Source organism: Asparagus officinalis, chromosome 7, assembly GCF_001876935.1.
Source record: "Asparagus officinalis chromosome 7, Aspof.V1, whole genome shotgun sequence".
Classification (NCBI taxonomy): Eukaryota; Viridiplantae; Streptophyta; class Magnoliopsida; order Asparagales; family Asparagaceae; genus Asparagus; species Asparagus officinalis.
In genome coordinates, this window is record NC_033800.1 from 87570395 (window position 1) to 87584048 (window position 13654).

General features: G+C 39.7%; 1 protein-coding gene across 1 annotated transcript; it reads right to left on the bottom strand.

The window, feature by feature from the left end:
• On the bottom strand, positions 10363–11168 carry LOC109850339. Its single transcript, XM_020420346.1, has one exon. It carries the CDS (start codon positions 11149–11151, stop codon positions 10423–10425), a length of 729 nt encoding a protein of 242 aa, XP_020275935.1. The 5' UTR covers positions 11152–11168; the 3' UTR covers positions 10363–10422.

The following is a 13654-nucleotide window of genomic DNA, read 5'->3' on the forward strand; positions in this document are numbered from 1 at the left end:
ATGTTTTCAACGGTTTTGAGCGGTTTTCTCAAGATTTATCTATTCCAGGGTTTTTTAACTACCTAGATATCATCTACAAATATGGTTAGGCCGTTATTGACTGAAGATAAGGCCAAATCACTCATTCTCATCTACATACCCGCATCCGGAGCCCTATAAATACAAGCCTAGGGCCTCCTTTCAGCGAGGGCGGATTTATTATCAAGACGAGGAGGTGCTGTCGAACTCCAAAGCCAAGAGTCACGAATTTCAGCGAGGGTTAGCGAGATCCTGGCGAACTCCAGCATAAAGAAGGAGCTATTCGAAGGATCTGAAACCCGATTCCACCGTTCCTTAAGATTCGGCTTGGTCTTAATCTCGAGAAGAGCTACTGATTTCGTTTGGTCAATTTCAGCGCTTCAATCAAATATTCCCTCGGTGAAGGCGAAGCTCTGCCGAATTTCCATCAACCGGATCCAGATCAAAGGCGGTCCACATATATCAAAATCCCTGGCACAGGCAAATATCCCACGCAAACAGAGACTAATAAATATGATCTGTGTGTTGTTCGATAAAATTGTAATAATTATTTTTCATTGTGTAAGGAGATCTTATAAAAAGATCAACTTTTCTATTTTATGAACTTGTAATCGATAAACGGTTGTAACAGGTTCAATGGCAATGAAAAAAATCAACTTTCGACGCAAAAACTTGCCACCAAAGTGTCAAAGCCCAAGCCAAGATATTTCCATGAGAGAAAATCCACCGTCCAGGATGATGAATTTCCTAAAGTCACCATCAACATGGTTGATAAAGGAAAGTCTGTGATTGCTTCGAACAGCTCTAATCCTGACTTTTCTCTCGGTAGAAAAGTCATTTTAGGGATAGCCTAATGAATGTCTCGGCTCCAGCTAGAAGCCATCGGACATAAGAATTACCCGAAGATGCACGAAGGATTATCATCGGAAGACAAACTGTTGGATACTTGCTCCGCAATCACCTCTAACAATACAATATCCTGCATAGGGGAAGTAAGGCAGTCGTTCACTATCACTCCTGACCTAGTGGCTCAAATGCTTCAAGAGGCTTTAGCTCGACAGAGAGATAAACTCAGAGCTAAAATAAAAATGGAGATGGAGTTGACCATGGAGCAAATGAGAGAGTTACAGGATCAATGACTTTAACCACCACCTGAGTCCAGTCAGCGGGCTGAATCCAGTCGCTGCACTCAGAATGTCGCAATTGACTGCAATCTAGAAGTAGGATGAAGTCATCATGGCTGATGCACCCCTCAAAAATACTAGGGTAGACCAATCACATCCCTCAGTCATACTAGGAGTGGTTCAATTGCACCCCTCAATATCGCTGGGGATGGTTTAATTGATCTTTCTCGACATCATCCAAAGAAATATGCGGGCGAGGATAACTAGATGATGCAAAGCTAGAAGATAAGGTCATCGCCTTGCTATCAGCTCAAGAAGTAAAGAGGACCAGCATTCCATGTCCATATCCAAGAGAGTGGGATTCAATCCCGTACCCGGTGAACTTCAATCTAATTAACCTCATGCCGTTGGACGGGAAAGGTTCACCTACTCAGCATCTAATTTATTTCAAGTCCCACCTGGGAGTAATCTCTATGAATGAACACCTAATGATTCGGTCATTTGTGGGCACCCTTCGTGGGGCGGCCTTCAATTGGTATCAACGTATCAAGCCAGGGAGCATCAACTGCTTGGACAATATGGAAAGCTGGTTCCTCAACAATTTCTTCGACAATGACACCAAAGTGTTGATCAGAGGTCTTCTGGATGAGAAGTAGAAGGACGGTGAGTCAGTTGAAAGTTTTGTCAAACACTTCCATAACAAGGCAATGTATTATAGGGATCCTGTTACAGATGAGTTCATCTTACAGACATTTCATAATAATCTTTCCATCAATGTCCTGGCAACCTTAGGGGTCGTACCATCCAAAACTTGAAGAGAATTAAAATTGTGCGGTGAACAGGCTGAACGTTTTCTCAAAAGGAAAAGGGCTGAAAGAGGCCAACCAACGGCTAAAGCACCTGCAACGGTTGTTGACATTCATCAATAGCAACCTTAGAGGCAACAAGGGACTCTTAATCTAAAGTTTCAGGAAGAGTATTCTTTCAAAGATGATGAAGTTTCAGCCATCTTCAAGTACCTCCTCGCTAACAACAAAATCAAGCTACCACCAATTACAAATCAGGAGGAAGCAAGCAAGATTTTTGATCCGAAGTACTATGCATATCACAAGAGGGTTTATCACCCTACCAAGGCTTGTATTACTCTGAAAAATTGTATTCAAGCCTTAGTTGACATTGGTATCATGATGACAAGATATGCCAAATGAGAATGAAATTCTCCAATAGGTATATGAGGTTAAACTGCTCCCATACTCTAACGGGTATACGAGTATAAACTGTTTCCCCAACCTCCAACGAGTATATGAGGATAAACTGCATCCTTTATATCTAACGTGAAGTTCTTGAAAAATATTACACATAATATTCTGAAGGATAACCCGAGATCAAAGGATTGTTTAAGTTTACGCCCAACACGCGTTACCGGGTAGCCTATTCCCATAACAATGACAAAGTCTATGTATTCAATATCATAGCACAAAGTCTAAGAGAATTAACTCTTTAGGCACAACGTTACATATAAAACAGACTTAGACAATCCGTATGCTAGCCTGAAACGGTAGTCAGTAGAGGCTTATCAAATTCATTTATGGCTGAGGGTTTGCTAAAAATCTTATAAGTACGATAGTCACTGATGTACCAGCTTTATCAGTTGGTCTCATGACTTAAGCACTCAGGACAACACCAATTTTAGCAGAAGCCTCCATGAGGAACCTTTAAAGTATTTGCAATGGTAGTCGTATCAGCTCTAATAGCTGATCCTACAACCAAAACTCCGTTATAGTTAAGCAAATAACTAGCGGGATGTAAGGGTAAGATCCCTACCTGCAGATAAACCAGCATCAACGGTTAGTCCTACAACCTCTACACTTGGCCCTGCCACGCTTACAACGTCGGTCGAGCTTAAACTGTGTAGAGTCCAGTAAACGTATGAGTATAAACTATGTTAACGCTAGACAACGCGCTATAATGAAGATAAATACCGATCAACACAGCAATAGATTCGCTGAAATAAGGCTCAGAAAAGATTCAAGGTCAAAGGATAATCCCCGGGAGTTTAATCGTGATTCGGATATGAATTCCTAACGAAGATGATTAGTTCAACGTCGATCCAATGACATGAGCTAATTCAAAAACCAATACTCCAGTTCCAATTCAAGATTTCGACAACGGTCAGACGATAAACGCAGCACTGGAATATTTTCAGCTATTCGACAAAATACTGAATAGACTGAAAGATGAATAAGTCTAAGAATTGAAGGGTGGGCCTATCATATCCAAAGTATTTCAGGCTCATCTATAAAATAATAATCCTAAAATAATTTAGAAGGGGTATATGTAGGCGTTAAAAATTACCTATAGGTTCCCGCACGTAGTTCAAAACAGAGAGAAGGCGATGAACGTTATTATCCAAGTCAGAGAGGATTATCCAAGTCAAAGAGAATCATCCAATGCTATAAAAAGAAGTGAAAGAATATACGTGAAATGTCAAAATATGTGAAATGATAAAGTAAATACAATCAGGAGGGCTCAAGGTGGCTTGCACACGTGCGGATCACTCTAAAGTGACCCGCACGAAGAAGTAAAATTTTGACCATGATGAGATTTGAATCTGAATAATCTTAAAAGACAAAAGTTGTAGCTCTCTTCATTTTCATTCCAACGAATCTTGAATCACTTTATTCTGAGATCGTACAATAGAATTAAAGTAAACATACCTAAGATAGTGCAAACTATCTCGGAGAATCCGATTCACCTCAAAGTAACTCGAAAATTCTGAGTCACTTCGAAGTGACTCATACCTAGGTCAGATCCTGATGTGTTTTCTGATAAGATTGGCTTATAGAACTTTTGGTGGTCATCCTATTAAACATGAGGTTTTATCCTTAAACGTGTGAAAGTTGTTATCAAACGGGTAATAACAGTTGTTCATCGATCCTATCCACAAACATGGCATTTAAAATCTATAAATACAACTCTAACACCCTCATAAAGGCAGATCTGAAATGGAGGCGAGGTATTGTCCATGTGAAGAGTGATCCATGAATTTCAGTGAGGCTAATGAAATCTTGGCGAACTCCAGCATAAAGAGGGAGCTATTCGAAGGATCTGAGGCCCGTTTCATCATTCCTTAAGATCAGACTTTGTTTTGATCTCGAGAAGAGTAGTAATCTCACTTCATTAAGGTTATTTACTTCTTTAATTGTTTCCTTTATGATACAAGAGCATTGAACTTTCATTCTGTCAATCGGATCTGATCTGCGATGGTCCACGGATAAAAACATTCTCGGCACAAACAAAGATCCCATGCAAGTAGCGGGTGATAAACGTCCTCTGCGTGTATTTCTAGAGAGTAGTATTTTTCTTATTTTTATTTTGTAAGAAAGTCTTATAAAAATGCTAATTTTACTTTGGATCTGTAATCGATAAACATGTAATGGATTCAGTAATGAAAACAGCTTTTGGTGCAAACAAACTCTCTCCAAGTTTTATGGTAATAATCAAGAGGCTTTCCTTCTTGAGTGAAAGATTGAATCGATGCTCGCCTTCCTTTCCCGAAATTTAAACCTTACTGTTTGTTAAAATCATATCCCATATTACTCATGATATGGAGGGTCTTAGACTCATAATGATGGAATTGTGGGATTTTGATGTCATCCTCTGAATTTTTCTGATTTGATAGCTCAGAGTTGTTTTCCCGAAATAGATCGACTTTTGACCTTTCTTCTTGGCCGGGACCATGAAGAAGACTTTCTACGTGTCTTCTATCTCCTCGAATGTGGTGAAAGATGACTTGAGTGGCATATTAAGTGATGCATCAACGTATAATGTATGCTATTGAATAGTGCTTACATCTGTATCAGTTCCTATTTTCTCACATTCAGAGAATACATCAAACATGTAAGACAAATTAAAATTTTTATTAATACATCACTCGCCCTCACTAGATACATCATTATTATTGAGCTCATTCTAGCTCATTACATTCAGATTCAAGTCCCACAGACACTCTCCCTCATGTTCGGGCTCGGCGTCCACTTCATTACCGCTGTCAGGATCTTCTTTTGGCTATTCCAACTCTTTGGAGTCCAGATAGAAAACTAAGTCAGTGTGGAAGTTTTTCTCCCCCTTAAATGGTTGCTTTTTGGCTATCAAGGTTCTGACTTCTCCCTCTTCATCAACATATTTTATCACTTGATAGAGGGTAGATGGGACAATGTGATTCTCATGAATCTTAGGTCGTCCAAACAGTAAATTTTTGGACGTGTCCGCGTCTATGATGTAACAAGTCACTTCAGACTTGAGATCTCTAATCTGACACTTGAGTTTGATTTTTTCCAATGGTCGTGTATTGTTGGCATTGAAGCCAAAGATAGTGGTTTGGATGGAGTTCAATCGATGCAGAGGAATCTCAAGGACTTGCATGATCCTGTATGGCATGATACTCAGCAATGAACCTGGGTCAACTTGGACTCGACTGATCTCAGAAGACCCAATATACCATGTATAGTACAAGGGTCTATCATGCTTATGCTTGATTTGTATATCTTCCTCAGTAAATGATATGCAATGCAGACTTTTGACAACTTGCAAGCATTGTTCACAAGAAGGTTGTTTTGTAGCTTTTGAGACTACAGGAACTTGTTATGAAGCTCTCTGTATCTATTAAAGCTTCGATCTTCTTGTGGATTTGGATAGCCTTAAGAGCTCATAAAGAGTGATTCTGGCAGGAATGTTGATCAATTGCGCCATAACATCAAAACGGAAAGATCTACCGTGTTCCCCGGTTTCTTGCTGAAGAAGGTTCTTGTTGTAGCGAGCCTCCCTCTGCTTTCCCTTGTTAGTTGCTTTCTTGGGGATAGAACCCCTAGCCTCTTCAGCATGTTCTCCTGCTTCTTGAGCAGTTTTATCATACTTCTTCAAGTATGCCTTCCCCAACCTGGTGCCTACTCTCGAATTTTCCTCTTGGTCGACGGCAAGAGCAGTCCTCTTCTCTTCTGAGTTAGTAAGAGGGGTCAGATGTGTATTATCCTTATCTAGAGAGGGGCTAATCATGTAGGAAGATTTAACCTTGTTTCTCTTTTTCTTTCATGACGCACTTGACCACTGTTGATCTTCAAGCAAGTCAAGATGGACCCATATTATCTCTCCTTTCGGAGTGGTAAGGGGTACCAATTCTTTATCTTTCTGACCATGCGAGTCAGTGTTTGTTAGGTATAGCTCTCCCTTGGGAATAGGGATGAACCCGTTGGGAGCCAAAACATGTGAAAAATCCCCAAACTGGACCGATATCATATTGGTAGATATGATCTTCTGTTCCGGCTTCAGCTTGAGCACTTCGGCATCAACCAATGCCTGCAAGATATCTTTAAAGATATAGCATCTCTTTGTTTGATTCCCAAGCATTCTGTGATAGAGGCAATAGTTAGGATCATCTACTTTTCACACCTCTTCAAGAAGCTTCAACTTGTTATTCTTCTGAAGTAACTTGTCACATGATCATCCATGAAAGGGTATTGTTTGGCTGCTATTGGTTGACTTGATACCTTGCCCTGCTTAGCAGGTGACGCTCAAGTATTAGTATCAGTAGCCAGGGTATCTTTTCCCTTTGATCGGGAAGCATTACCTTGACCATATTGCACCGGTGGTTTTTGTTTATTTGTCTCTTCAGCTTTGATCCGGACAATAATTTCTTCCACTTGTTCTCCTTGGGAGACCAGCTATTTCCAGGAATGGCACTCTGTGATCCTTATTTGAGCTAGGAGATTGGTCTGCATATTATGCCAACAGATTTTCACTAGAGTAGCATATATCATACCCGAAGGGCATTACAGAGCCATGCTTTAGAATCTTTCGATGAAGTCTTTAATAGACTCTTCCTTCTTCTGCTTGGTGGCAAGAATGGTAGGGATGAGGACTTTTGTGTCATCTTCGAAGAACCTGGTCAAAAATTGCCTTTCTAAATCCGCCCACTTCTGAATAGATTCGGCAGGAAGTATCATTTGATATCACATTCCTAGTCTGTGATTTAAAATAGTAGATATGTTGGTTCGGTGATCCTGTGTCATCAAAAACTTGCAGAGTCGGGGCTTTAAATTTGGGAGTATAAGGGGTTGCATCCCATTCAGTGGGATAAAGCCTCACAAATCCTTCCTCTTAGAGCTCGCTTCTGTTGTTAATGGTATTGAGGTTGGCTTCCAATTCTTCCATCTTGATCGATTGAGGATTCTATTCATTGTCGATCTCTTTCTCCTCCTCAAAGGAAGATTCTACGTGATGGGTTTCTTGATCAGGAATCTCAGTCATTTTTTCCTTCCCTTTGCTGAAGATGATCATCCTCATCGGGAAAATTTGTGCCGATGTGGCGAATCTGCTTTTGAAGACTTGATCCTGTCTGCAATAATCTAAGTCATTAAGATCTGAAGCTCATTGATGGTCTCTTGCTAATATCTGAGCATGGCATGCAACTCATCGAGTATCTTCATGAGATCTTCAGGATTCTCTGCCATGTAAGAGGAACTCTCATGTTCAACGAAAGAACTAGAGGATTAGGACTCCGCAATGACTGAATGTTCATCATCAAAATTTGTTCCTCTAGCTAATCTCCAATAATCGATAGGGGCAATGACTCTTGTTTGAGTCCGAGTGTGTTGGTAGATTCTTTCGAACTCATTCAAGATTTCTTTGATTCTTGGAGAACGATTGGTCTCTGATTCATTGGAACTAGGGATTGGTGACTTCCCTCTACTGACTATATTGATAGTAACTCTAAGATATTCATCCTCTAGAGTTCTCTTCTTGTAGGAACGTCATCACTTGTTGGTAAAGGCAACGTTCGTCAGTCGGTCAAACACCGACATTCTTGGTGTAGGTGCACAGTATTGGCACCCTGAGAAGACCACAAGAATCAGTCATTCACATTGACATGAGTGAGTGATTTGTTGTATGGGTCTTTTCTCTTAGTATGAGCTCTCTTAAGTCGGAGACTTGAGAATAATTCCTCACTGAACGTGAGTTTTGAGTTGGAACCCCCTGTCTACTATTAGATAGGACTGGCTCCTGGTGAACATGAATTTTAAATCCACGTTGGTCCTTTTGAATGTGATGTATCATATTGCGTTTTATATTAGGAACGTGAGGGTCACGTTTAAGAAAGGGAACGCAAGGGTCGTGTTTTGCTTGAGGAACGCGAAGGTCACGTTTTAATTGATCAATGCGGGCTTGAGGTCCGCGTTCTGAAACACTCTCTTGAGGGTCGCGTTCAACCTAGCTTGCACGAGACTCGTGCTTGGAAACATAAACGTGAGACTCGCGTTCTAAAAAAGAAACGCAGGGCTCGTGTTGAGGCTCACAAATACGAAGCTCTCGTTGATTGAAAGATCGGCTTTATCGAAGTTGTGCTAATCGTAGGGATCTCCTCTTTCATTGAACAACGTTCTTCTTAGCGTGTTTCAATACTTTTGCAGCGTCACTATCTGTATTGATCAAGTTTGTCGCTGTAATGGGCCTTTTGTGACCCAATACCGATTGTTTAGGCATGGGCGTAGAATATTCTACTCAATTGACGAGTTTAGCTGAAGCTAAGCCTTCTTCTTTAGAGGAGAGGTTGTCCAAGCAGTCTAGTCCAAGGTAGAGATCCCCCTTTGGTGAGTCATGCAAAATTGGAGCTTTGGTCTCCTTAGAGACTTTGTGAATCTTACGCATAGACTTGGTGCTAAGGAATCTGGAGGAAAGCAATTCCTCATACTTGGCTTGATCGAACTCCACCATTAGAGTTTTGACCGTCGTTCTAGCGAGGTTAATATCGGATTGCGCCACCACTTCTTTATCCATAAAAAAACTAGTTCCCAGCAGAGTCGTCATCTTTTGTTTGTTGAAAAATTGTAAGAAAATTAAGAATAAAATTTGTATTAATCTCCTTAACTGATTTAGAAAAAGAATGAATATAATCTCTCATAGTAATCTCTCTCTAACTAAGAAAAAGAAATTATAATTTTCTCTTATCGGTTTACGAATTTACAAAAGAGAGAAGGAATCGACGGAGAACATTCTCTTTGTTTAAACTTGGGTTCTTCTTGGTAGCGATGGAAGTTTGAATCTTGTATCCATTGACAATCTGAGCACTTAACTTCGTGGAACGTTAATTTATTTCTCTTGACGTGACGTTGGGAAGAACTTGCGAGGCAAGTTTAAAAATCTTAACGAGTTAAGAACTCTAAATGAGTTTAAAACTCTGTAAAAGAGTTGATTTCAGAAATGAAATTAATCCTTTTTAACTTAATCGAAATGGTTCACAAGCCAAAGCTAAAGCTCCAAGAACAGCTCTTAACAATGCTCCAAAGAACCGACCCTTTTTCTTCCTGCTTTTCCAGCAGACTTTTCAGCTATTTATAAGGATTTAAGGGGTGTAACTGACCCCTTCAATCGCTCCTTAATGAGGGTTTAATGACCTTAATTCGTGAAAAATTGTTTTAGTACCTTTTAAAACGTGTTTGAATCAGTCAAACGCGAGATTCACGTTCTGGAAATGACCCTCGCGTTTAGAACTAAAAACACGGTAACAAGCTCCGCGTTTTGAACTTGATACGTGGTAGTGAACTCTGTGTTTTGAGCTTGGAACGCGGTGATGAGCTCCGCATTTTGAGATTGGAACGCACTGATGAGCTCCGCGTTTTGCTTTGAAGAAATCATCAACTTGTAATCTCTTCTGTTAGAGTGTTACAAAGATTGTCATGTAGTAATCTTAGCCTTTAGCACTTTGAGATGTGAGAGTCGTTAGTTTGTAACTCTCGTTTGTTATTGCGAAAGTTGTTAGATTGTAACTTCCATCATCAGTTGCTACAAGAATCGTCGAATTATAAATCTCATTGATTGATATAAAAGTCGTCAAATCGTAACCTCCATCATTCATATTTTGTGGGGATTAATTATCTAGTAATTTTTTGACAGCCTACACACGATAGAATTTATGTTGTTTTCGCTGTGCATTATCAATCCTATTACATACGTGTAATTATTCAAATCTGACAAGATAAAACACTAAAAATCAAAGAATATCATATGAAAAAGTTTTGCAATTCATGTCGAACAGTAATTAGAGATTCCAGTAATACCGTTTGGCTATCAAGAAAGATGAAAAGTGCATCTCACCACAGCATCAAAGAGAATGTTTGGACCTACACGTTAATAACCAAGAGGTAATATAACACAACATGATCCGTTAATTCTAAATATATGTTCATGTTTTGGATGATTCAATATGTACATTGCACATCTCTTGCTATAAGCTAAGAGCATTAAGAAGAGAGACTCTATTTTGTATCAATTTCCTAAACAATAACTCTAGTCCATCCTCAATCCCTTCAATGCTTCCCTCTAACTTCCTCAAATGCTCTTGATCTTCGCCTTCATCCTTTGAGACTAAACCCCACCTCAATCTCGGCCTTGGCGTCACCAAAATCATGCCCACTAACGATCTGAATATAGCAACCACAATCTCCTTCACTTCAACCAAAGTTCTATCAACCATCATCAAATCCCAATCCTTAACAAAACTCGAGCAAGTACCACTTTCAACCTGCTTCAACAACTTTAAGCACATTTTAGTTTCCCCTTGCAACTTCTTTTGTGATATGTCACAAGAATTGCTTCCTTTTCTTCTGATCGTCGACCGGAGATCTCGAACATGGTCATGCATCAAACCCATTAAATCTTTTGTGGAAGAAGTCAAGTCTAGTAGCTTGATGGAGTTATCGAGTTGGTCGTCTACCCATTTCTTGTGATTAGAATGGAAGCAAAGGAGGTCATCAATGGACTTGTACAAGCTTGCTACCTCTTTTAATGCATCGCATAGAATTTGGGCATTTGGAGGAGAGGAAGAGGTTAAGGTTGATTTGAGACCGTGGAGGTTTTTTTCAAGTTTGAGTATAGTAGGGTGAGGGATTGGGGGGTCACTGGTTGTTCTTGAATGGCTTGGTTTGTGATGATGTATTAGAGCGAAGCCTGTCATCTTCTTCAGTGAGTGATTTTGAGAGTTTGAGAATTTGTGGGTTTTGATTCTTGCTAGCATATAGTTCTTATAAATAAGGTAGAGAGGGGAGACGTGGTTAGCGCCGCGGAGAGAAGCGCAGACACCAAGAATCATGCCATCTGTCATCTCAATGGCTTCAAGGGGAAAACTGTCGACTCTGGTTGTTATGAGGTTAATATTTTTTAAATACTCATCGAAAAATAAAGGTAAATGTCACAAAACCCCTTAAATCTGTGGGTTATTCGCCACAAAAACCTTCCAAACTTTTTTCCTCACTAACCCTACGCTATCTCTCCAAATTTCACAAGATCCGACGGTATTAAAAAAATTTGAGGGTTTCATGGAACTAGCTTGTCGTATTGAACTAGTTAGTTTCCATGAAATCCTCAGATTTTTATACTTGAGCTATGATATCCATTCGGAGTTAGTTGCAACTATTTGTGTGTGTTAAGGGTTCTTGAACCACAATTATCTTTTTAAAATTGAATGGATCGGGTGAGAGTCATCTTCAAATTTTAACTTTTTGAATTTTCATAATTTTTAATATTAAAATTAGGATTCAGTAATAATAAATGAGATTTGTAACTAACAGATCGGGAGCTCCGACCTCAACTTGGGTCCCAGAAAAAAAAGAAGTTCAGAATTTCATGAGAAAAATTAGAGGCTCACGGGAAAAGTTGGGGAGTTCAGTGCCAAAAACAAAGTTTTAAGGGGTTTTGCTGGAATTGTTATTTTGAAAACTAAACAATACTTGGACCGAAGATTTGGAGATCAGGCTGCAATTAATTGGCTCGTAGCCAGCAGTTTCTTGGAAAAGGTGGTGCTTGTCTTGGTTGTTTTCTTGGAGGAGCAAAATGAGCTGGATCCATTTGAGAAGTAAACGGTTGTTGGAGCCGTCTCCGATAATATTTAGCCTGCTGAATTTGCCACGAAGCATCCCAAGGAAACGTTTTTCAAAGTAGAAAGATCTAGAGAGTGTGATCGTGCGGGTTCAGGACCCAAGGAGTGGAGTTTACATTTACAGCTAGCTATTGAGTATTCTCCTTGTTCGTCCGTCCACAGGCAGGAGCACCGACTTGCTTCTGTGGGTTGTTTGTGGGCGACCAAATCGATCAGTGATCACTGTTCATCGATCTTTGTCCACACGAGCTAGCTAGTGTACTTTTTAGTACATCTTGAGCACGCAGAGAATAAGGATATATGTTTAGTTTTCCTTAGTACGTAACGGTGTCTAGAAAATTTGTCAATTAGAGCAAACATACACATGACAGGATTACATCTTGAGAAAGTAATCCTCTTAACTTAAAAATGTCACAAATTAAGCTCCTTTAAGTATAGTTGATCTACAGATAATCCTTCTAATTAACTTTAAGAATATCACTTAACCCCCCTTAATTTTTTTTAACCCCTTTCATTTAGTAACCGAGTGAGAATGAAGGTTAATTGATTCCCAAAAAGTGCAGTCAGTTCGATAAGATAACACTGCTTAACTATTTTAATTAATTTTACAAAACACTCGTAACTATCCCCCGAAAATTTCTTCTATTCCACTAAATAAGGTGTTGAAGTATGTTGTTCAATTTAAACCTCAAAAATAACATCATCAGATCTGGCCTCACGACAAAGCAATTGACCAAAAAAGCAAAAATATGCCACAGTACTCTTAGAACCATAATGGAACAGAAAGGTAGCATTTCCGGGTTAAAATACGTATTTTCATCTTTTACGATCACTTGCTCAGTCGGACTAAATGATGTTAAACTTTTGAAGTGCAGAAGCTTTCAAGGAATATGTATAGGGGAATAGAAGACGTTCAAAGGGGTTTTGTGTAAGGAAAAAAGAGTTAAGGGGGTCATCTCAGAAACAACCAAACTTAAGGCGGGGAATTGTGAAATTCACTCTAATAAAATTTGTGAGGACGTTAATCTACGACCAAGACTGGGGAGGTTTCTCACACAACGTCAGCTGCCTACCTTAGAAAATATTTATCCCTGTCCGGATTCCTCTTCACTTAAATATATATTAAGATCTCCCATACTACCGACAGAAGCAAGTCAGTGCTGCCCTATGGGCGAACAAACTAATTAAAAACATAGCCAGCTTAAGATAATTGTAGCGCATAATTGTCTATACTCCTTCGGCCATCAACCCCCACGATCGCTTCCCCTCTTCATCCTCTCCTTCGTTTTCCTTCTCTGCGTTCTCAGTAAAATTCAGTGACTGGAGCTACCAAATAGATCGTATACATCCTCTGGATCCAGCTAATCTCATACGTACCTAATTATCGACCTTTTCCAAGAAGCTACTGGCCAATGGCCAGGTGGCACCCTCTCCAACATTCAAAACCTAGCAAAAGAACTATTTTATGGATACTGATCTGAGAACCATCTATTTTCTAATCATATATCCATTGAACGATGGCTTCATGATTAATCTCGTGTACAAAGTCGTACGCATCAAGTGCAGATGACATGTGGCGGTG

Coding starts and splice junctions, on each gene's coding strand:
- LOC109850339 (XM_020420346.1), bottom strand. CDS start 11,151: ATGACAGGCTTCGCTCTAATACATCATCACAAACCAAGCCATTCAAGA.